This window comes from Xiphophorus couchianus, chromosome 1, assembly GCF_001444195.1.
Source record: "Xiphophorus couchianus chromosome 1, X_couchianus-1.0, whole genome shotgun sequence".
Classification (NCBI taxonomy): domain Eukaryota; kingdom Metazoa; phylum Chordata; class Actinopteri; order Cyprinodontiformes; family Poeciliidae; genus Xiphophorus; species Xiphophorus couchianus.
Genome location: NC_040228.1, coordinates 16545076 through 16568789, shown reverse-complemented (window position 1 = coordinate 16568789; position 23714 = coordinate 16545076). Strand labels below are relative to the sequence as shown.

The window sequence follows — 23714 nt, the reverse complement described above, 5'->3', positions numbered from 1 at the left end:
GCAATTTCCTCCTTGTCCTGTGGACTTTTTCTCTTTTCCAGATGTCTCACTCTACTCTCTTTCACATCTGACCCCCTTAGGCTCCCCTTATATCTACCTCTTGCTTTCTCCTTCTCCCTCTCTGATTACTCTTCTTTTTTCCCCCCTCAGGTTTTCTGGGAGACCACCACCCTCCCTCTTTGTTCATTGCTCTAACAGACACAGTTTGTTTCTATGCTAACGTGAGAATGGGTGTTTCGTGGTGAGTGTTGATGCAGCTGTATTATGGTGAAATAAAGTGTAGGACGCACAGATAGAGAAACTTTCAAAATACAAATACCCTTTTTTAAAACATTTCAAGACAAACTAATGATTCAGACTTTAGTAAGGGAACAAGTATATCTGCATGGCCCCAGTCGTGTAAAGTTGTCTGTTTGATAAACACAATGAAAGCAACCAGTTCTGTGCTTTCATGGCCCTTTGGGGTCTTGCTTGAGTCTTTGAGAGTCAGCTTCATCTGTGTGTGTGCCTGCATATGTGTATGACACTAACCATTGCTCATAATGGCAGACCACCAGGCTAGCAAGCGTAAACTGTGCTTTCGGAAGCGCTTTGCAGTTGTGAGTTTTGACACTCTTGCTATTTGTTTGTCTAATCAACCAAGCTGGCCGGGGGGCTGAATAGATCTGTCATCATACGTGTGATCTACAGCTAACTTTCAGGGAGTCCTGAGCAAATCACTTTAAGGCAACTGTCTACTGTAGACATTTGGACATTTGATTGGAGTCTAACATTCAACTCTAACTGATGAGGTGGACTTTTCTTGGGGGGGATGAGCAGCCAGTTCTTAATGTTTCTGTCTGCCTTTTTACATCATCTGCTTGCATTTATTACTTTCTTATGAAGATACCATAATGGCATGCAACTTTCCTTTGCATGGGAATTTCCTGTTACAAAGACTCTTGGCTCTGACTACATAGAGTTTAAGGCATTTGTGAAGGATGCATATGTGAGCAGAGCTGAAGTCAGAGATTTCTAATCGTCAAACACATTCAACTGAAATGAATAACATGCATTCTTTTAGTTTCTGTGCATCAAATTTTAATCTACTTGGCTAATAAAGTTTATTAGAAACACAGCCCCCACCATTTGGATTTTTGGTTGCGAGCCAAACCTAAAGCTCTGCACAGATTTATCAAATGGAGCACTATGAAATGCTTTGACACTGGGTGCTGTTCAGTAGGATAGGGCCAATGAAACAAGGGAGGAACGGAGACTGCAAAGCAGCGGAAATAATCCATGTACAGAAACATTCAATAAAATTTGGAAAATGTTTAAGAAGGAACAGGATATTTGTTCGACATGTTTGTGTAACCCAAGCTCTCTGTATACTTCCAATGACCCCAGGCACCTTGAAATGTTGCCTCATCAGATATAAGCAACATTCTCTATCAGTCTTTCTCTTGAGCTGAGAAATGAGTTGACTGATTAAGTTTAGCACCTGAAAGCCAAATCTTGCAGGATCGAAATTTGAGATAAAGCATAAACAAAGCATGCAACATACTTTGTGAAAATATTCTTTCATGGTGCTATAATTTTAAATAATTCTTAAGAAAATAAGCAAATCCCTTGGAAAGGATTGACTTTTTAAAAATATTTAGACAAAAAAGCTCTTAATCCCCTTTGAAGTGCATGGAAAATGTCTTTGTATTGAACCCATAAATCCTTAAAATTAGAATCAAAGGCACCAGATAAACACCAAAGATTAAAAACTCAAAATGTAGTGAAAAGAGCTACCTGTCCTATTTAAATATCCGACTCTTAGGTTCTGGTGAGCTATTGGATTTTGCAGTGTGTGCCGTCATTAGTTTAAGCTCTCTGAAACTTTAAAGTTTCTGAATACTTATTAGCCTTCCTATGAATGTTCTTGTATCTAATTTTCCCCCAAGGTTTTCATTAAACCAGATGCATTGTCCCTTGTCGGCTTAGCATACATTGCTGAAAAAGAAGTAGATCAAGCTATTTTTACAGGACCTCTAGATAATCCCCAAATATCAAGGTGCAATAATATGCTATTATTAATAATTAACTTTAAACTAAGAAACATGAAAATCTGTAATTTTTATTGTGACATATTTTATATCATTTGTATACGGCTCTCGTCTAATCAGATCACCTTTTCCCACAGACCTTCTTCCACAATAACCTAATATGTGAAGCACATTAATGTTTGTCCTGCCAAAAGACAAAAGATTACCTAATTTAGGATTTCTGGAACATTTCAGAGTAACTGTGGGTCGCATTGCTGCATTTGTGTTAAATATTGTTCCTGCTCTCATTTCAGGTGAACGGTGCAACAAGTGTAACAAATGTTAAGTCTGAAATCATAACACAGTTTCCAGGCAGGGGCATGCACACATAGACACTAGGTGGTGCTAGAGCACCAGTCTGTTTTCTACTGGACGAAAAAGTGCCCTAACAAAATAGTTTGTTTTTTTTCCTTTTGATTGTTTTTGCAGTGTATACTGTGTGGCCCAAGTAGCAGTTCCGGACTTAAAAGCCTATATTACAACACTCCCCTATAAACACACAATGACAAGCCACACTTCTCTCAAGGTGAACCACAGTGCTCAAAGCAGATAGGTGGACATAGAAGCATGCTGCGTGCCACACCTGAACACTGGTGCCCCGTTTCAGAAGTGAAATAAGTGTAAAAATCCTGAGTTAATTCCTGGGTAACTATGTGCATATCCTGGGTTTTTGGTTTCAGAAAGCCAGATAGCTGTTATCCCGGGTCAACTTACTACCACAATTTACTTTGTGAACCAAACTTTCTCGGTAGCAGGATTGTTTGCGCAAACCTCGAGCTTGTCCTACTTTTTAGCTGAGACCTGGCACAAGGAAAGAATCATAAATGACGTGTCCTTTTCTGGGGGAGTCTGTAAATATTGGAGAGTAAATATTCTGCAGAAATTTCAGTCTGAAGATTTCTATGATTTGTCATTCCCGGAGGTTCTGTCCTGCTAACTCTCAATTTTGCAGCAGCAACAGTATTGCTTTTTTTTTTTTATTATTGTTAAAAATGTTTTGATATTCTCCTGTACCATCATTAAAATGTCTATTTTCATTAATGCTCACTTTCAGCCTTCTTCTGTTCTCTCGTCGCCATGTTGAATAGCATTATCTGCATCCCATTGAGGAGGGCATCATCAATGGGATGAAGCCTTCATATTTAACTTAGGGGTGACTTTACTCAGAATGGAGTTGCTAGTTTATATCTCCTGTTCTGAAACTGAAAACCCAATCACATAAAATTCTTCAGCGTCTTTTGTTTAATACTATTCTTTGTTTTGATTGTTAGGAAAAACAAGAGTGTTAAAACATGGTTAACATGAATCAGACAGCATGTGGCTATAGATATGAAAAAGGTATATATATGACGTTCAAGCTGTTCATGTTAAAAAAAAATAAATAAATCACACTCCCAACTCATCCAGCATTTCCATGTGCCGCACAAGGTGCCCCCCAAAATTTCAGTGTATGCCACTGTTATCATATCAAAAAAATGTGTGACATCATGTACCACACCAAAAATCTGTGTGGCCTCAGGAAACAATACACACACACACCTCAATGCTGCTTATTGTACGTGTGCAAATAATCTACTTAGCAAACTATTTATTAGAGCATTCTAGAACAATCATTAAAGCACTGCTGCACACACACACACACACACACACACACACGCCTCCACACGCACGCACACCTCCCATTCAGGCATATCCAGGCTGTTTCTGGGGATGTGCCCACAGATGGAGACAACTCTACATTATCTGGGCCTGATTAAAGAAGTCATAAACAAACGTTGTGTGAAGTCCGTGACTGCCGCCGCGCTCAGACAGAATAAGCACGCCGCAATGAAGTGAAAGAGAGAGTCAGAAAGGAAAGGTTTAAAAATAAAGACACAGGCTGGTGAGTCATGGGGAAAGGTTGAATGCAGCTCAGCTCGGCTGTGCGCTCCAGCAAGCTCATTGGGAAGCTCGAGAGAGACGTTTCTGCTGCGCAGGCCAAGGCCTCCGCTGACAACTTGACGTATCGTTGGAAGGCACTGTGTTATGGCTTGTTTTTAAAATCAAATAACAGCTGTGGCTTTTTTAAACCATGATAATTATGATTGATGACTACCACATGTGCATTGTGTCGGCTGGCGCTGTGACGTGCAGATATTTTCAGCGCAAACAAACGGCCGCAAAAAGAAATGAGAGAAAGGGCGCTTAAAGGTTTCTCAGGCTGTGTGGTGTATTGGAGTTTCACAGTTAGAATTTTGGTTTTCTCTATCCCTCATTTTATGCACATCTCCACTGTGTGACTTTTGTGTGCGAGAGAGAAACACAGAGTGTCAGTATTTGTGTCTGCTTGTGCCTTATGATATTACTTCCATTTATAGGTGGCTGTGGTGTGTGTGGTAAGATGTCTGTCGCTCATTTTCACACCCCCATTGTTTCCCAGTGGGTCTGCAGATGTGGTGGCTACAGTTCTTGGTCACCCTTTCACCACATCACAGACAAGCGACGCTGCTGGGCCGTAGAAATAGATTGCTGTGTGTGGGGGGAGACAGAATGGAAGCACATGTGGTTTGCACCCTTAATTTTTTATGAGAGAATTCAGCAGGGAATTGTTTTTGCCCTATCTTAGCCATCACACTCAGCAGTCTGATGTTGCCTGTAGAAGAACCCATCTCTCAACAAGAAGGGTCTCACAAAGCAACACCACTGCTTAGATTTCCCTCTACTGTTGAAGGAGAAATTAAAGACTCCTCAGCAGTGCTTGCATCACAGAAACCAGACAGCTGCTCATCACTATATACTCTGAAAAGCAACTCTAAACAGGTCCTTTTATTCTCCTTTTGTTGATTCTACACAAGGATTAGCAATACAGTCCTTTGGTCTCAGAAAATTTTTTTCAGACAGTAGAGAAGACAACATCAAACATAAGACCATAGACAAAAAATAAGATGATCTTGGGATACTAGATAACAGCCCAAAAGCACTTAGAACAAAGACCCCGATGCACAAGCTGTCAGAGAAAAAAGTCTCATACAAAATGCAGAAAAAAATAGCACCAGACTAAAATGACTAAACAATTTCAGACAGAATTTACTCAGACAAAATGCCATTAGCCCAAATGGCTTGAGGGCAATCAGCCTCAGACCAAACAGCATCATCCCAGAATTAGGTGAAACAGTCTCATCCTAAACTGTCTCAGACAAAATGGCGTGAAACCAAGTGACCACAGGCAAAACAATTCAAGGCAAAACATCCTCTGACCAAATCTCATCAGCCAAATGGCCTCAAACAACCTGGACTAAGACCAAAAGCCCTCAAACCAAACCAACTTAGACCTAATTCCATTTTACTCAACAGCCACGTATCAATCAGTCTAAGGCAAATCAGTCTTAGTACAAATGGCTTGAGACCAAATACTACAAGATCTAATAAACTCAAACAGAACTATCTAACTACTGGTGACAAGTCTGCAGCCACCTTCAGGCCTTAAAAGACACAAAAGTGAATTATGTGATATTGTAGCTCAAGAAATTGCTTTTTTAGAGCTACTTAGGAAGTTGCTGTTGGCTTTAATCTAATTTAACACTGAAACCACAATGGTGAAAAAACCCAATGAGAAAGATGAGGAAGTGAAAGCATGCCTTCTGCATATCAGACATATCACATGACAACAGAGGTTAAGGTGTGCTCATAGAAAAAAACAGTGCCCTCTGGTGTTACACAATTGCTGAATTCCACGTGTTACCTGTTAAGGCCTGAGGGTGGCGACACTTGGTCTGAGGCCTTTGGCTTCTCTGATTAGTTAGTCTGGTTAGTTTGTTCAGACTTTTTTTTCTTCAGCCTACAGTTAAGGTTATTTGCGTTGATGTCTGATAAGGTTTTACTGATACCAGAGGATGTCAGCTGTGTAAGAAACTAAATGATCATTTTCACCTTCATGTGAAAGGAATTCTATTTCATTGTGCTTATATTAAATTTATTAAGTTAAACCCAGTAGTGTGTGAGGAACTGTGAGCTAGTTATCGAGAAATTAAAGACTTGAACATTTTCCCATTTCTACTCTGTCTTTGTTTCAAGATTTGCTTTGATAGATCTGTCTTTCTTCCACTAAGTGTGTACAATTTTGCACATGAGAATGTAAGAAAAAGAAAAGGTTTGGCATTGGAATAAACATAAAACACCGGGTATTTAAATGCTTTATGTTGTGATTGATAGTGAATGCATGGCACAGAGCTTGAGTAAAGGGAGGAACAAAAGTAGGAAGAAGTAGAAGCACATTTCCATTCATAAGCCTTGGCCCTTTCAGTTGCTCTTTATACCTCTTTATCTCTAACACTCCTTCTTTCTCTGTACATCCGTGTTTTAAATTTCAATTGGAGCATGGAGTTACACAGTTCTGTAGTTACAATAATGTGATTTATCAAATTTCCACTTTGGCATCAACAGAACTACTGAAGTATGTTATCACCACCATGATCAAAGGCTGTGTGTATGCGTGGGTGTGAATGTGCCCCTAGCTCCATTGTTGCCAGTTTTAAACTTGAAGCCTCGCTGACAAGAGCTGGTGATTTAGCACAGCACAACAACTGGCCACATCATATGAGAAGCGTACACCACACTCCAGACTCTGGGTGTATTTGACGGACCACCCTGGTGAGTGAATACGCCCACAGATCAGGCCAGATACCACCAGGTGTTTGTTTTTGGATTTTAGTGTTAGTGTTTAGTGACATGCATCAGTTAGACAAAGCTGAGCAGGGAAAATTTTGCTTTAATGAAAAGCCTTGCAGCTTGTTTAAATTCCAGTTTATCAGTCATGATCATTTGGCAAGACCACTCACTGTAACATCTCCCTCTACCACTCAAGCATCATTTTTCAGTGTGCATGGAAGTCCAATGATCCCTATAAGAAATTCTGAATGAGGTATAGGAACACAGCCAAATGTTTTGACCAATATATATATATTTTTTATGTCAGGCATTACTAATTGAAAAGCTTTGCACAAAGAGAGAACAGTTTCTCTTGTCAATAACATAAAAATAACAATATTTTTGAACTAACATATAGGAGGAGGTTTAGCAAGCTTGGATCTCTGTATCCTCTTTCACAAAAATATGTCCATCATATTGCTGTATAGACAAACAGCTCTGAGCAATTGAACTGGTCTCAATGGGGAAAAATGTTTTGTAAAGGAAGCTGACATCACAGAAACACAGGAGGTGTGGAGTAGAGCTCAGCAGGTTTGATATAGCATGCACGTTTTAGCAGTTTTCATGCACAAGACAACACAAGACTAAAAAAAGCAATTAGGTCAACAAGGTTAAGCATGGAAAATTAATTGGTTTACAGAGGTGATGTTGGATTGACTGGAGAAACACAGTCGTACTCATGGTGATAACTAACAACCCACAAAGTCCAGCAGTCTGTTCTGTCTCATCAATGTGTTGTAATAGGAAAGCAGACCTTCAATGATTTCTACAATAACTTTGAATCTGTGAAACCAGCTAAGCTTTGCAGTACATGGTTGCTATGGGAATGACACTACTCAGACTGACTTCCACCGTCTGTGCCTTCTCAGTCCTTTCATAATTACAGTCACTGCCAGAAGATATTTCATTCTGACTTGAAGTCTTTTGTGAAACAGTATACTGATAACCAATGACAGTCTCTGTTACACCAACCTGAACAATGATTTTAATAAATAATCAACAAATCAAATTCGTAGCATGAGAAATCTACAAACAAGGACAATGAGTCCACGTAGTTGCTGTAATCTCGAGAGTAAGCAGATATCAACACTGAATGTTGCAAAGTTCCATTCATATGATTATAAAAAAGTAGCATCTCAGTGCAACCATAGCCTAACCAAACACTTTATATGCATGGCCAAACAATCAACCATTTTGTGCCCAACTTTTTAAATGTAAAAAAAAAAAAATGCTTGCTTTGGGATGTTTCATACCAATCACTGAGTTGTTTAGATTGATCATTTCTAACAATAGTGAACTGGGCCAAATAAAGGTCTATTGCAAAATATTTCAAATCATTCAATAATCTAGACAGTCTAGTAAAAATGAAAATGTCAGATTTGCATTCCCAATGCAGATGTTGTAGCTTATTAAAATTGTTTTGCATCAATTGGGCCACAGTTAAGACCTCTCATTCGTCATAATGCTTCCATACCGAGATAGTATATCTAGAAATGCTAGAGGTGTCAAAAAGTGATATGTTTTGAAAGACAGTCATAACGCTGCATGTAGGTACAACATCTAAAACACTTACACCCAAAATCAAAAGCACCATAACCTAAGGCCGTTATTTTCACTTCCTCGTCTTCTCCATCTTTTTTCATGCTTCTCTGTCAATCCCTTACCCCATTCCTCAGGTGGAGATATTTAGCCGACAAACAGCCAATAATGGCAGTAAGCTCACTCCCTTTGAAGGCAGCTTAGATGTGAGAAACATTAGAGTAATAGATCTTCAGCGAAAATCAGCAGCCAGAGGGCAGGACTTCTGCAGCAGGGTTGCTTGAGCCGCACCTTGACTCTCTTTTACAGTAATTATGATAGTGATGTCTTCAGCTGGATTCAGTCTGATCCTCTCCGCTTAGAGCTTTGAAATGGTTAAGGCTCGATGAAAGAGGATCTTTTATTCCTCACAATGCCACTGGTAGTCAGCGCTTGGGTGCTGCCTTTAAGAGGCTCTAAATGGTTGTGTGCATAACAGCATGTTTGTGTATGTGTGGATTGTATGCAAGGGTGAGGTTTAAGTGTGTTTGCTTTTTCTTTTCTTTTTTTCAATCTGAATAGACTGACTGCACTGGCATTCAGTTTCTCTTGTTGGTCACACATGAGCTTGCACACACGTATACACACTTACAAAGAGTCAGGAAGAAGGGCACAATGCCTTTCTCCCTCCTCCTTCCTCTGAAGATGTTTTTTTCATTCTCCCTCTCTCCCAGACTTCCTGGGAGGGGTACACCAGCCTTTGTGTCGAAATGCACTCTCTCTTTATCTTTCCCTCTCTTATTCTCTCTGTCTCTCATTCACGGGGCACAAAGACTAAAGGGAGAGGGCGAGGGAGAAGTCTTTCACCTGGACAAGGAGCGATACGGTGAGGACCTGCCTACAAAAGTGCCAGGAAACACGGAGGGGGGAATGAAGAGAGAAAAAAAAACACGAAAAAAAAAACAAAAAACGAGAGATGCCTCCATGTTTTGTGCTCTTCTCCCCTTGCTGCGGTTTTGGGGAGAATGGCAGGCGGATGTCTGGGTGGAGAGAACGGCTGTTTAGTCTAAGGCCATGTCATGGGAAACGTACTCGTGCCCTTTGGGACTTATTCATACCCTGGTATACAGCACACGCACATAACCACGTGCACGCACACACTCTACGTCCGCTCCCTGTCCTCCCACACACATGCACACACACACACACACACCCTGTCATGAGATAGAGCGGAGGGAGGGGTGAAAGGTCAAGCACTTCAGTAATGGAACAGGAAGCATTGGAACAGTCGGTGCTACACAACATACAACTGTCTCCAATATGTGGACAGGACTGACAGGCAGCTGTTGTGAGTAGGCCATGACTTTAGGAGGCAGAGAGGCATGCATTGCCCTGCCCACTAATCAGTCAATGTAGCAAGTTGGGCTTTTTTTTCTGGTTTTAATATGTTTGTGATATTTTCTAACCATGAAAGCTATGAGGTTAAGAATAAAAACATTTGCTGATGCTACAAATGTCTGGAAAAGATTACAAATTACTCTTACGCAGGTGTTTTCAGTTTAAATACTTACTTATGTATCTATTCTAAATGTATTTTCACATTAAGCACATAAATCCTAAGACAAATTATTTGTTTGTGCACAGTCTTGGCTAATAAAGCTAAGGAGCTTTATTTATTTATTTTATCCTTCATGCTGATTCAATTCTTAGCAGAAAGTCCAGCAGTAAAAGGAAACCTCATGAGTATTAATGTCATCCTCTATTATGACTTCATTTGGTTGAATGGCAGAAACAGGAGGACGATGCATTTTTTTTTTTTTTAGAAAACCACTCAACTCCATTACTGGCATCTGTCCTACTTTGCTCATGCATTTACAGAGCTGTGATCATCGCAGTTGTGCCGTCTATTTTATGGGCACCCATGGATAATATCTAGAACAGAATGTTGATCAGCACTTGATGAAATCTTACCTCCTTCCAATGAAGGCATGTGGCTGCTGTTGGTTTAAAGAGATTTAGCTTGGCCTCTTGCCACACGTGTAAAAATCCAGATTTCCCTTTTTATTCCTTCTCAGACGTGTAATAGAGACATGAGCAAGTCTGGCAGCAGTTGCAGTGGCCTTGCAGCAGTGAATGTCTTTCAAAAAATATATTAAAAAGAATTTATATACTAATACTATGAGTCCATCCATTCCTGTTTTAAGATAAGAGTTGTTTATAAAAATGTCTGCTTTCTACCATTCTCAACAAGCATCATTTTGCTATGCAAAAATATTAAGGTGCCAGTTATTAACGACCCAAATTCTGTTTTTTTTCTCCATTTAAAGCTAGCTTATATTAAGAGACTTTACAGAAAGATATGAATATCATATTTCCATTTATTTTTTTGACAATTTAATTGGCTGACTATTTGATATTTATCCATATTTGTGAGTGTTTCATAATTATAATAAACTTGCATCAATCAGACCTTTTTATTTATCTGATCTGATCCTCATTTCAACTTCCCTTTTTGGTGTGACTGTTCAGTAAACTGTTTACTGCTACCAGACTTGGCCAGAATTCTCGTTCAAAAGAGATTTTTAATCTCAGTGGGATTTTCCTGGTGAAATAAAGGTTAATAACAATAATAATAATTACTACTCTGTGGGAAACACTGATGCATTATCCACCATTACCCACTAACAGCTCTTCTGTGTGTGGAAGAAGGATGTATTTATATTAATACACGCTCTCAGGCTTGTGCAACACATTCACATGCAATGTGCCCCATAAGATCTTGAAAGTGTGTGAATGTGTGTTTGTGTGACCATTGTTGTAAGAAGCATTAAGTATCATTAGCTCTTGCTAGTCATCACCTGCAGACTGCCAGTCCGATATGAACCACTCTGCTCAGCAGACCTGGCCAGCAATCTTACAGATAGGTAGATGGAGACAGACAGAAACTATGTTGAGATGTAGGGAAGGAACTTAGAAGTCTGTGTCTTACACACTCTGCTGTCAACACTGCCGCTCGCATTCTCCTTTATGTCTGATAATTGTGGGGTTATTATTTTTGAATCTTGAAAAATAACTGAACTAAATAAGTATCGGTTAGCTTCAAGTATCAAGGTATATCAGCGGTTTAAAAAGTTATGGTTTCAAAACAGATACAACCTTGTATCATCCAGGGCCAGTACACCCCTCCTCTTCATATATAAAGGTTATTAGTCCTCAGTGCAGCTGTGTGGGGTTTGATTCCTGATCTTGGGACCATTGTTCTCTCTTACTATTTATAAAGGCCACTGGGGCCATCACTCTTTTAACAAATTTTCCAGCATATTGTTTCTATGTTTTGAAGTCCTTTTGATTGTAAACCAGAGAAAGTGCCAGTGTGACGAGATTTTAAAACCAAGCCAGCACTCTCACATCCTCACATGTTTCTGCACACTGACAGTAAGTTGCATTAAAAAAATGTCACTATATGCTTCCCTTGCTTACAAGAAGGAAAAATATGTCTAGTCACACAAAACTCAGCCAGTCATAGTATAAGAAATAACTGGTTTTGGGAAACCACTTTTAAAGCCGCAAGTGGCATATGTGTTTAGCATCCGCCTGCAGGCTCTAGTCTGACACTTAGTTTGACTAATTATTCAGCAAATATCAGTTGTTTGACTTGTGATAATGTATTTAGAGCAAGACCACAGGAAGTAGCAATATTTTTGTATTAATTGCAAATTAATACAAATACTCATAAAGATGACTTCATTATGCCAAAGCAAAAAAACAGCTACTAATAACTGAATACGTGTATCATTGAAACATACACGCATCTGCACCAAACTGTAGTTTGTCCCTGGACAGGACAATGCCGTCTCTGTGGTGAAAATGAAAGGACTCGTCCTTTCGCACAAATTCATGCACATATACCCGTGAGCACACACACAAACAAACATTCCCATGGATTCCCAGGATCGGAAAGGGCCTGAATAGGAATCTGGGCCATGCCGGCACACAAGCAGCCCTTCACCACACAACCACACATTAAAAGAAGGGCATTCCTAGCCCCTGTGTGTCATACATTTGCGTCACACTGCCATTACTTGAAACATACAGATTAATAAATTCAGCCAGCGGTGACCTAGCCTAGTAAAAACCAGCTCCTACTCCACCGCTATTTGCTTCGCACTGAAAGTTTGGGCTAGTTAGAAATTATTGCTTCCTGGAGGTTTTAAATTTTACCCAATTGCTAATGTTTACCTGTGACGTATGTAATGCACCAGTTTGACCCTGTGTAGCTTAACAGAAATTGCCTGTGCTATAAACAACTATCGTTCACTGCAAAGACAGAAATGAAGGAGGCGGCTGTTAATGGTAATTCAATATTTGGAAGCGTAACCAGCGTGAACTTAATGGCTTCGTTCACTTCCTTTGTTGCTATTGCTAAAAATACATGCAGACTGCAATTTTAAAACAGTGCAGAATATCAATGTCATTGTTCACAACTTGTCCTTCTGTTCGATGATTGGCCCAGTAGAACATCTACCAGAGGGAATCCAAGCAAAGGGGAGAAACCCTAAACTGTGCTCCCCAAACAAGACTTTATTCAAGCAGAATTGCACAAGAAGACAATGGCGAGGATAGCGGTGTCTGGCCTGAGACGACATTTGTGCATATGCTGTCCAAACAGATACTTCATTGATCTCTCCCGCCTCCATCCTGATTCCCTTAAAGATCTTGTGTCGTGATAGGTTTCTGCCTTTTTTCTAAAGGACAGGATGTGCAGCGGCAGAGTACACCATGGCCACAGTGTCTTCTCCGCCTGTGGCTCCTAAGGGAAAAGTCATTGTTCTCATTGTTGTTCTGTACCTGCCTGCCTGCCGTCTGTCCTTGAGCGGGGTTTAAAAGGCCTTCCAGATTACTCTCAGGAAAGGACAATCCAATGTACTTCCTATCCCTTTTTTTCTCCGAATCCTCTGGTATGAATATATGTCTTCTAACAAGCAGAAAAAGACTTTCTCTGCAAGTGCTTGCCACCGGGCCTCAGGGGAACCTTGAAAGGTTCTAAGGAACTGACACCTTGGAAGTAAACACTTTAGGTTTTTGTCAAGGAAGGAAGGAACAAAAGAGCGGATGAGGGATAATAAAGGACAAAGGAAAGCAAAGGGAAATAACTTCTTTTTGCACGCTTTTCAGCAGAGCAGATTAACCGTGATAGTGTAGGTCACTGATATGGGCCTCTTAGCTCTCCAACAGTTGTTTGGCTCACAGCCAGATTGGACATATGAACATTTACAAAATCTGACTTCACTTCACACCCTTCATTTCTTCTCTTCAGACCTGAGGTCCGAGCAATGAACTTTTTAAAGAAATGATACATTTACACTTTAGTGCAGCATGGGCAACTTCAGCACCTGCTCTGAAGGCACACAAGCTGGAGCATATAAATTCTTCCAATCTGAAACTGATAGGAGAGAGCAGGTGAGGAAAGGAGAATAGGTATGGGTGGGGGCTGTGGTGAGTCAAACAGAGAGACCAAGGGAGGACTGGGTCGTTAAAGCGGGGGTCTAACAGAGACGTCTGGAGCCAGGACACTGATGCTTGAGCTGATAACTGCTCTAAAGAGAACCTTCTGCTGTCAGTGTACACACATACATACACACACCCCGTCACAGAGCGTTGTCTTTTTATTTTATTTTTTTTCCTCACTTCTCTGACTTCAGTTTGCTTTCCCCTCTTGCTCCCCTCAACAATTTCTCTAACTTCTGTCTCTAAGAGGCTATGTTTACAGTGTGACCCCCGGTCACTCCTGATAGGAATCATTCCATCAACATAATGGCTAAATGACACGCACACGCCTGTTACTGTCATGGCCACCACAGAGGCAGGATGTTGTCCCCTCCATACGCACGCTGCCTCTCCCAATAAAATCTTCAAAGTCATTCAAAATGCAATCCTGCGTCCTCAATACCGATTTGAGCATTTCTCCGACTCTCTTCATATTCCGCCCCGTCATCATCCTTGCTTTCTTGTTTCAACTCTTCCGAATAGAAAAGAAAAAAAAAAAAAGAAATCACCCTTGCAGTGTGGGTGGTCCTCACACACATGCACACGCACACATCCTCACCCTCTCCTTGGTTTTTCTCTGTCTGGTAATGCACTAGCTGTGGTTTCCTGGCCTCGGCCAAAACACTGTTAGAAGTTCACCGCACCCACCGCTTTACCATGAAGCTTTACCTAAACGCTCCACTCTCTTTTCCTAGTTCACACACACCCCCACGCACCCCCACATGCACACGCACACCACACGCATACACATAAGAAATACCGATTACAGTGGCATGAAACACTTGAAGATGAGCCTCTGGAAAGTTTAGGACTTAGAACTTTGCAGTGCTTTGCAAAAGGGTTCGTACCCTCTGCACTTTCTCCATATTTTCTCCGTATAATCACAAGCTTACATATTTTTATTCTGATTCTATGCGATAGACCACCATAACAGCACATAATTGTAAAATGGAACAAAACTGATGCATGGCTTTTAATAATTTGTTTAATAATTGACAATTAAAAACGTTATCTTGTGGCTTGCATCTTAATGTGTTCCCTTTACTCTGATACTGATAAATTAAATCCTCTGCAATTCTCAGTATTAATACAGTTGGTTTGTAAAAGTGTCAGAGGTTTGTTAGAAAACATCAGTGAACAAACAGTGTGAAGAGTGATTACATTGTGGAGAAGGTTAAAGCAGATGTAGGTTATAAAACAATATGCTACATTTCTGACATCAGGTGGAAAACTGTTCAATCAATCAATCGTTCGAAATGCAAACACTAAGACAGAACCACAAAACCTACCAGATCCTGGCTATTCACCTAAACTGATTAGCCATTAAGGAGAACACTAATGGTAGAAGCAGCTAAGACATCCAAGGTGACTTTGGAGGACAAGGAGAAATCAACAACCCGGTAAAAAGAGTTACTATTGGGGCGTGCTGTGGTGGTGCAGGGGGTTAGCACGCCCCACGTTTGGAGGCCTTAGTCCTCGACGCGGACGTCGCGGGTTCGACTCCCAGTCCCGACGACCTTTACCGCATGTCTTCCTCACCCTCCTTCCTGTCTGCCTACTGTAGAAAAAATACGAGCCACTAGCGCCGCAAAAACTCTTCAGAGAAAAAAATGGGGAAAAAAAAACGTGTTACTATTAAGGTCAATACACATTGGCAGCATCAGACATGTGTTAAGAAATATGTTACAATTATTTTACACCCTCATGTCCTGTATTTGGTCAGCTGATGACGATTTAAGGCATGCTGTCCAATGAACCTGTTCTATTCACACTTGTCTATGTACAGCTGTACATGTCTGGAGTCCAAACATTTCTCCTATTTTGACACAAAATGCCTTTATTTTGGGTTAAAGGTACCAGTTCATGTTTGTTAATGGTTAAGACAACACTGATGTTTTTGCTGTTTTGTTTTTTTTTTTTGTTTTTTTGTGTGTTTTACAAATCTGGCCGTTCTGGAATAGTGGCAAGCGAAAAGCTACTATTTAAAGAAATAAATCTTACTTGGGATTCAAGCAAACATGTGACAGAAGGTGCTCTTGTGAGATGAACATTTTGAGATATATGCAAAGCCCTACATTTGGCAGTAAACCAACATTCCGCTGACTACATTGTTCTCACTATAAAACCTGGCGGTGACAGCATCATATTGTAGGAACACTTTACTTTTGCAGGAACTCAAACATTTGACAGATCGGATAGATTGATGTCTGGTGCTAAATACTGGGCAATCCTTAAATGCTGCAGAAGCCTCAAGACTGGGCAGAAATTCACCTTTCAGCAGGACAATAACCTTGTACAACAAGCCTACAATGAAATGATTCAGATCAAAGCACAACCATCTGTCAGATTGGCCCACTTATGAAAGTTGCTCTACAAAGTATTGACTTGGGAGAGCTGAAATCAAACCCCAGCAAAAAACAGACATTTTTGATTGTAATAAGGCAAAATATAAAAATGCTATCAGTCTTCGCATGCAATATAACATGAAACAAAAATCAAGTTAGTTGCTATTTCAAAAATTGCATTAAGTATGAGCAGTTCTGTCATTAGGACAGTTGACTAATTCATTTAGTGTCATATAACATTTCTTACATACAGGCTACTTACTGAATCATTGTAACCCCGTCTCTTGTGACACTCAGCCTTCAGCTAAACATCAAACTATTTAGATCCTCAAACAACTCCACTGTACTTAGTGTTCTCTAGCATTGCACACATCCATGCACACTCACAAAGTCTCTCACCCTGGGGCACTGTCTTTCCTTCCTAATCTCATATCAAAGAGCAGGATTTTCAAAGCGTCACACATGACAGCTCATTTTATGCGTTGCCCACAGAAACGATTATTGCCATAAATCTTCAGCAACTTTGCTCTGAGCCTCTCGCAGCACCTTTTGCCTCCCAGTGGTTAAATTCCTTTGCAGAGTTCCACACTGCACTCCCCCTCAGTGTTAGGATACAATTGTTTTTGCTGATTCACATTTAATTATGTTTATACATGAATTCAGTAAGGCCTTCCAGGTTTGCAAATAAACTCTGGAAGACGTAATAGTCCCTGCGCTGCCCGAATCACCCTCTCCAATGTCGTAGCGTGAACATTTTGGCTGGCTTTGAAGAGCTCTCTGGTGACACGAGCGAATGATGTCATACACTTTCAGAGATTTGTGTTAATGCAGTTTTTAAGGTGGACAGTTTCCGAGTAAATCCCAAAGAAAATCTCTTTGCACTGTGCACTCAGAGGCTAATCCTGCCTGAACACCCCAACGGGGTGATGTGGACACTTCAGCAGATGCTGGTGGAGATCAGCTCACCCCTGTCATAAACTTTTGTACAATATGTTGAACTGTATATCCTCGCCATGGAGACTGGACCTAGTGTGTTTGTGCATGCACTTGAGTGCAGTCAGGCAGAAGTTGTTTCTCTTTCATCATTTTTATCAACAACTTAAAAGAGAAATCTTTTGAGTTTTTTTTTCTTTTTTTTTCCTGTAGGAACTTCATTTGTTGTGGCATCTTCACTGCCATCCCACATTCCTTTCTTGTCTTCTCTAAGAGTACTGCATGTGTGTGAGTGAGTCGGGGTGGGTGTGTGTAGTTGGCCTCTGAGTTTATTTATCTTATTCTAAATCAGCCCTCAAACTCACTAATTGGTCAGTTCCAATGTTAGGTAACGGAGGGAAATGAACAATTAAGCCTGTGTTTGCAGGGAATGATGAGTATTTGTGTGTGGCTGCAGAGGAGCAGCTAGGAGCAATTAGAATTGCCAAAGAGGAATAGTCTTTCAGGTCACTCTCGTTTTGCTTTTGTTTTTTTTGTTGCCCCAAACCAATAATTTCTATGCTCATATGTAGTTATAATTAGATATTTGCAAACAAAGCCATTCTTTCTCACTGTTGGAAACTGTGGCAGGACAAGCCCTTATATCTGTCACTATAACCAAGCAATACCAATTCTGAAAATCCTGACTGTCCTTATGCAGGATAAGACGCAATCCTGCCCACAGGAAATAAAAAAAATCTCTTTTATCAGCAGCATTAAGAACTACAAACCTTTCATTGGCTACACATGTAAAAAGGCCATACAAAACATGTTTTAGGTGCAACATGCACACATACACATATACAGTATTTAGTAGTACACTTGATAGTACTATTTTTTTGCCCATTGCTCCTGATAGAACAGGTGTAACTGTAACAAGTTTCTATGCCATGCTGCTCGATTGTGGTGGGTCACAATTCTCTTTCTGATATTTTGCTTATTTGTTGTTGTTTTTAGTGATGGCGAACAAGGAAGTAGTGAGTTTGATGTGTTGCCATAAAATACATCTGCATTCACTTATCTAAAAATGTGTGAATTAAAAGCTTACAAAGCCATCGCATCATTACCACCATGGGTTTCCCAAATGACTTAAAGGCATAACTTTATTGTCGGTTCAATAACCTGCAGCAAAGAACCTGCGTGCCATTTTTCCATTGTATTTTCCGGTATTGAGTGTTAAGGAGTTAAAAAAATCATCAAAAATAATATCTTCTCTTGTTATTTTTTTATAGTGTACGTAAATTGTTTGCTTCCACTATACAGGGATTCTTTGATTAAGAGTTAAAACCTAAACACTATGTGTATTTAAACTTTCACAGTGAAATCTGATTGCTGCAGGCCCCCAAGACGTCCATAGAGCAAGGCATCATTCAAGCATACCTCTATAAGTCAGGATTTCACTTTTATCACTTTTTATCACTTCAGTATCGCAGAGTGTTGGTAATCTTTCATCTGAAGGCTTGTACCGTGAAGACATTTGACAGATGTGCTTTTAGGCAACAGCAGGGTGGTGCGAGAAAGAGCTCTGTAAGATGTCTAAAGTGTCTCTTATTACCTCTAAAGTGGCTGGTAGCTCTTAGATGCATTTGGAGGATATGGCAACCTTTCAAACACATAACCGCACAAATCATCTACAAACTGTGTATTTTGCCATTTATGAATTAGTTACACAACTGAGTCATTTTGTGAAGTTACAAATAGAAATGATTGTAGATGTTTTATTTTTACCTGATTGATGATGAGAGACCAACGTGTGAGAGTGACATAGTACATTTTAAACAAATATATGTTCGTGCACATCAGTAAAGTCCACAAAAGCCTGGAGACGAACAAACACTGAAGCATACTTCAGCCCATTTTAACCCTTCTCTTTGTCTAGATTCACACAGCAGGTTTTGATGCTCACTTTCAATATTTGACTGAAATCCTGTCTTTTGTGTGTGTGGTGCCACCGAATGATGCAAGCAGACTTCTGTGTGTACTTCTTCCACATGCCAAGAAGAACAACATTGATGTCACATAGCAGCACACTGTGTGTGGATGTAAGAATGGACGTCTCTGGATTGATTTTAAAGTTATTCAGCAATGGGAGCTGACAGTATTCTGACAAGCTCATAAGACAATGGAAGCGAATAAAAAGAGAGCACAACTAACAACGATGGTCTTTTGTGGAGCATTGACTGCAATGGCTGTAGAGAAGTTTGTACGAACAACATGTACAAAATTATACAAAACGGAGCTGTCTGCATGTCATTTTGTACCCTCCAGAAGAACATTTCCTACCCTCTGAACATAATCTGCTGTGAAAAAACAAAGTTATTTACACCTTTAAATGATATCTATTAGCTAAAGTTTGCTTAGTAATTTTTTGATTTAATCAGGATTCATAATCTGTCATTGTTCATGTGGTTCAAATGCCAATGAAACATCTATATGGAAATATAATGTACGGTAATTGAAAGAAACAATTACATACATGAAATTTTAAAATTTTTATAACAATTTATCTCAATAATTTATTAAAAAACAACTTTATGAAAAAAAGAGTAATTTCCACTAGCTTATGTCTTTAGATGTGAATTGAAAATAGGCAGAGGGAAATGAAAACATGTAGGTATGAAATGGAGATACTAATTGGCAAAGGAGAGAAATTAAGCCCAAACCATGCAGAAGCCATGCTCAACTCCAATGTGTGTGAGCACACACATACACCCATACACAAATATTCATGGTCTCCAGTTGGTGTTGAGAAACCTGACACTGAAAGTACTTCGGCTATTTAACCGTAGTGGACAGCACAACACACTCACTCGAACGCCCCCACACGCGCTGTCACTTGTTCTTACATTGATATGTTGAGCTGGAGTTGCTCTAGTTCCAGTTTTAACATAATGTGTGTTATGCCATTGACTGGTGATCACACATGCAACCATTATTGCAGTATTACAGTTTCTAACAATATTTTGAATATAAGTTTCCATCATAAAAAATAAGCAAGCCAGATGTTTAGATGATGATAACTCTTTAAGCACAACCACACAGTCAAACAGCCATTAAAACACTTCAAGAGATCCATAATTTTAAAGGTATTTCAGGGAAACCAGGTCTGATCAGGCAGTAAAACATTCTTTAACTTCAAGATGTTACCTACAGGTATGTGGTGAAAGGGCTCAGGCCCGCCGGCACAGATGACAGACCCAGCTCCGAGCAGTCCACCATGATAAAAATGCCATCTTCCTCACACTGGCAAGGGGCCGGGCAAGCTGCCTCAGACTCCTGTCTGTCTTGGACCTGTCCATACCCCCACGCTCCAGGGGTGGACCCCCAGTTTCCTCCAGCAGCACAGAGAAGCAGTACCCCAAGCAGCATGTCTGTCCGTCCACCTGTCTGCATCTACACCTGCAAAGAGCTTCCCCTCTGTCCTATGAAATGTCTTACGAGGCAGCTGTGATAAATGGTTTCCTCTCAGATGTTCCTGTCCTCCTTTTTTTTTAGTTACTGCTTTTCCTCCCAGTGGGTTGTCCACACTGTAAATCTGTCCTGTCAGAAGATCTGCTTCTTCATCTCCATTAATCTGCTTGTCTCCGAGCTTTTACTTTACTCCCCTAGGGTTTCACTTAATCTTAACTTCCCTTCCTCCTTCCGTCTCCCTTCTTAAATCTTTTCTCTGCACTGTCTTTCTCCTCCTGCTAAATTCAGTATCTCTCCCTCTTTCTGTCTATCTCTGTCTGAATATATATCTGTTGCTCTGTGCCTCTCTCTCCTTACCTATTGTAAAAGGAGTGAATGAGCCAGCCCCATTGGCCCACAACTTAGGGATGGGCTGGAGCATCTCCGGAAAGTGGGAGGGGCCCGCACTTCTCAAACTCCCAACTCTTCCCTCTCTTTTTCCCCTTTCCTCCCCCCCTTCTAATTTTGCTCTGCCTTGAAGCTTGGTCTGAGCACAGAGGGTGAGAAAGTTAATTTTCCAAGGGGAAATGGGAGCGACAGAGTGCAAATGATATAGCACAGAGTGATCCTGACCTACAGAGGAATAAAAGTAGAGATTTTTTTTAGGATAAGGACTAAAACAGCTGAATGAACTTGTGAAAGAGCTGCAGCGGTTCAGTGTGTGACTGGAGGCGACCATGTGGAGAAAACTGAAATTCTGACACTTCAGCACCCTTCAGTTCCCAGAAGGAGCCGAATCTAGTGTCTCGTAAGTTGCACCTTCTCAGGTTCCCCCCGCCGGAATGTCACATTCACACACACACCCCAACACGCGCACGTGCACCCACACACATGTATGAATGCCCACAGATAAGTAGCAGATTGTAACTGACTTACGCAAAACAACTGGCAGATTAATTTCACATAAGCTCGCGTATGGTTTTCTGAAGAAATGCAGCTGAATTTCAAACTATAAAATATTGGGGTTTTGAGACCATGATAAATACTTTTACAACTTTTTCAACCATGTCACATATATCTTGTACAATTCACTTGAAAAACAAATTGGGAAGAAAATCAAGGCATAATAGAGTTATATTTAACAGTACAATGAAAGCAGTCATTCAGGACTGGAGAAAATTTAAGATAATAGTAACAAATGAACCAACCCCCCCAAAAAAGAAAAGAAATAGGATTGGTCAAGGAGCCTGAGAAAAGCATGGCAGCAATACTGATGAATATTTGTTTGACAACAATATCCCACGATCTCCATAAGTTGACTAAGAAGTATGGTTGTAAGGCAGAATAATTTTTCTTAAAAAAAGAAAACATTAAAGCCTGGCTAAAACGTGGCAAAATTTTGGTTCACTTGTAAAAAACCTTCACAAAGTGAATTGTAAACTTTTTACCAGAATTCTGAGAAGAAAATTTAGTAAGGAACACACAGCGACAGTGAAACATGAAGGTGGAATCATCATGCTGTGGGCTTACTTTTCTTTCGATGGAACTATAATTTCTGTCAAGGTAAATTATAAGTAGTTGTTAATACCAGTCATTTTGACCCAAAACCTGCAATTTAACTAGAAGAAAATACAATTTTTGTGTGGGCTGACAAATGGTATCATGTTTATAACGATATAAAAAGCTAAATGGACCTAAATTTATTTTCTTTAGCTATTTTTTGTAACGTAACGTGAAGATGGTATTTGTTGTGAATTAAAACAATATTAAATAACTAAATTTAATGGAGTATGTAGGGCACAATAACAACCTGTTTACCAAGATGAATGTAACGTTAATGTAACAACAGAATGTAGTTATAGGTCATCTAAAAAGAAAGCTTGTTTATAATCTTAGACACAATATTGTGCCACCCTTCACAAGAAGTGAAGAGAGGCAGTCACTGACCATAACCTCTGGCCTGTTTGTAAATGATTGGTCACTGAAAGGACTTTGATGTTTATAGTTCTTACCAATAACAATTAACAAATGTTTAGGTTATTAGTTTATTTAAAACATCACGATGTGCAAAAAGCATTAATAAAAGATGCATCGCACCAGATTTAGCTTAAACTAGTTTCCATCTGAAGTCCCTGAGCAGAAGAGCCAATAATACAGTCTAAAATTATAAAACATGCATTGAAAGTCTCCTTATGCCCTCCATTACAACAATATAAACAGTAAACACCAAACTTCTGTTCTAGAATCACTACTGCCAAGATTACAGAACAAATGAATTTTGCATCTCACTTTTAGTGAGTGCGTACATAGGGTTAAACATAGAAATGGTAAATAAAGATCCTGTATGTAGGATCCCTGTACCGCTTCATTTTTGACACAGGTGGTTCCTATATGTGACAGGAGGTTGCACACCATCCAAATAATTCTATAGTTAAAAAGAGATGACCAGTTATGAGAATCAAGCAGAGCTTGTATTATTTGTTCCTATTCAATTTCTCAGTACTATCATCCTGCAGCTGGTTCCTAGAAGTAAAACACCTCAGAATTCCTCCTCATCTCTTCAGTTCTGGCGATGTTTTATGAGGAATTACGTCATCTTCCATAAGCTAATATAAACCAAGCGGTTGGCCTCATAAAAGCTGGTGCATTTCTTAGAAAGTCGAATGCTGGGCCTGAGGTGTAGAGGCGGCAGGGGCTTTCATGCTGGAACATCAGTATGTTGACAGCACACAAACACAGATGCGAATGGATGCAAAACCAAAAACAAGGATGTAACGCGCAAGTTCATAACTACCAAAATTGTGGAGATGGGACGCAGGCTGATTGAAGAAATATAGCCTCACGGCCTAAAATATATGCACTCGTAAAGGTTTGTCTTCCCTGTTGCTCTGTCTGTCTTTCTCTTAACTTTTTTTCTTTCTCCACAATCCTCTAGCCTGAATAGTTTCTCATTAATTAATTAACATTCCTATGCCACAGTGTTTTCTGAGGAGCCTTTGTTATGGCCCCACAAAAACTCTTTCAGAGCAGTTCTTCACAATGTCCCTCTCTCTTACTCACACTCTCTCGTGCTCTCTCTTCTTCCTCCCTTTTCTTCAACTGTTGTGGAAGTTCTGTTGGTGCTCTATCTGTCTATTGTCAGTTGATTTTTTTTTATTTTACTTACTCATCAAATACACATTATGGT

At 40.0% G+C, this 23714-nt stretch overlaps 1 protein-coding gene across 1 annotated transcript in view; it reads right to left on the bottom strand.

The window, feature by feature from the left end:
* lgr6 (leucine-rich repeat containing G protein-coupled receptor 6) overlaps positions 1–20890 on the bottom strand; it is a 48916-nt gene extending 28026 nt beyond the window's left edge. Inside the window, exon 1 of the mRNA XM_028026781.1 lies at positions 20289–20890. Coding sequence (XP_027882582.1) covers positions 20289–20530 — 242 coding nt within the window. The 5' untranslated portion in view covers positions 20531–20890. The remainder of the gene's footprint in view (positions 1–20288) is intronic.
* Between the last annotated feature and the right edge of the window lie 2824 nt (positions 20891–23714).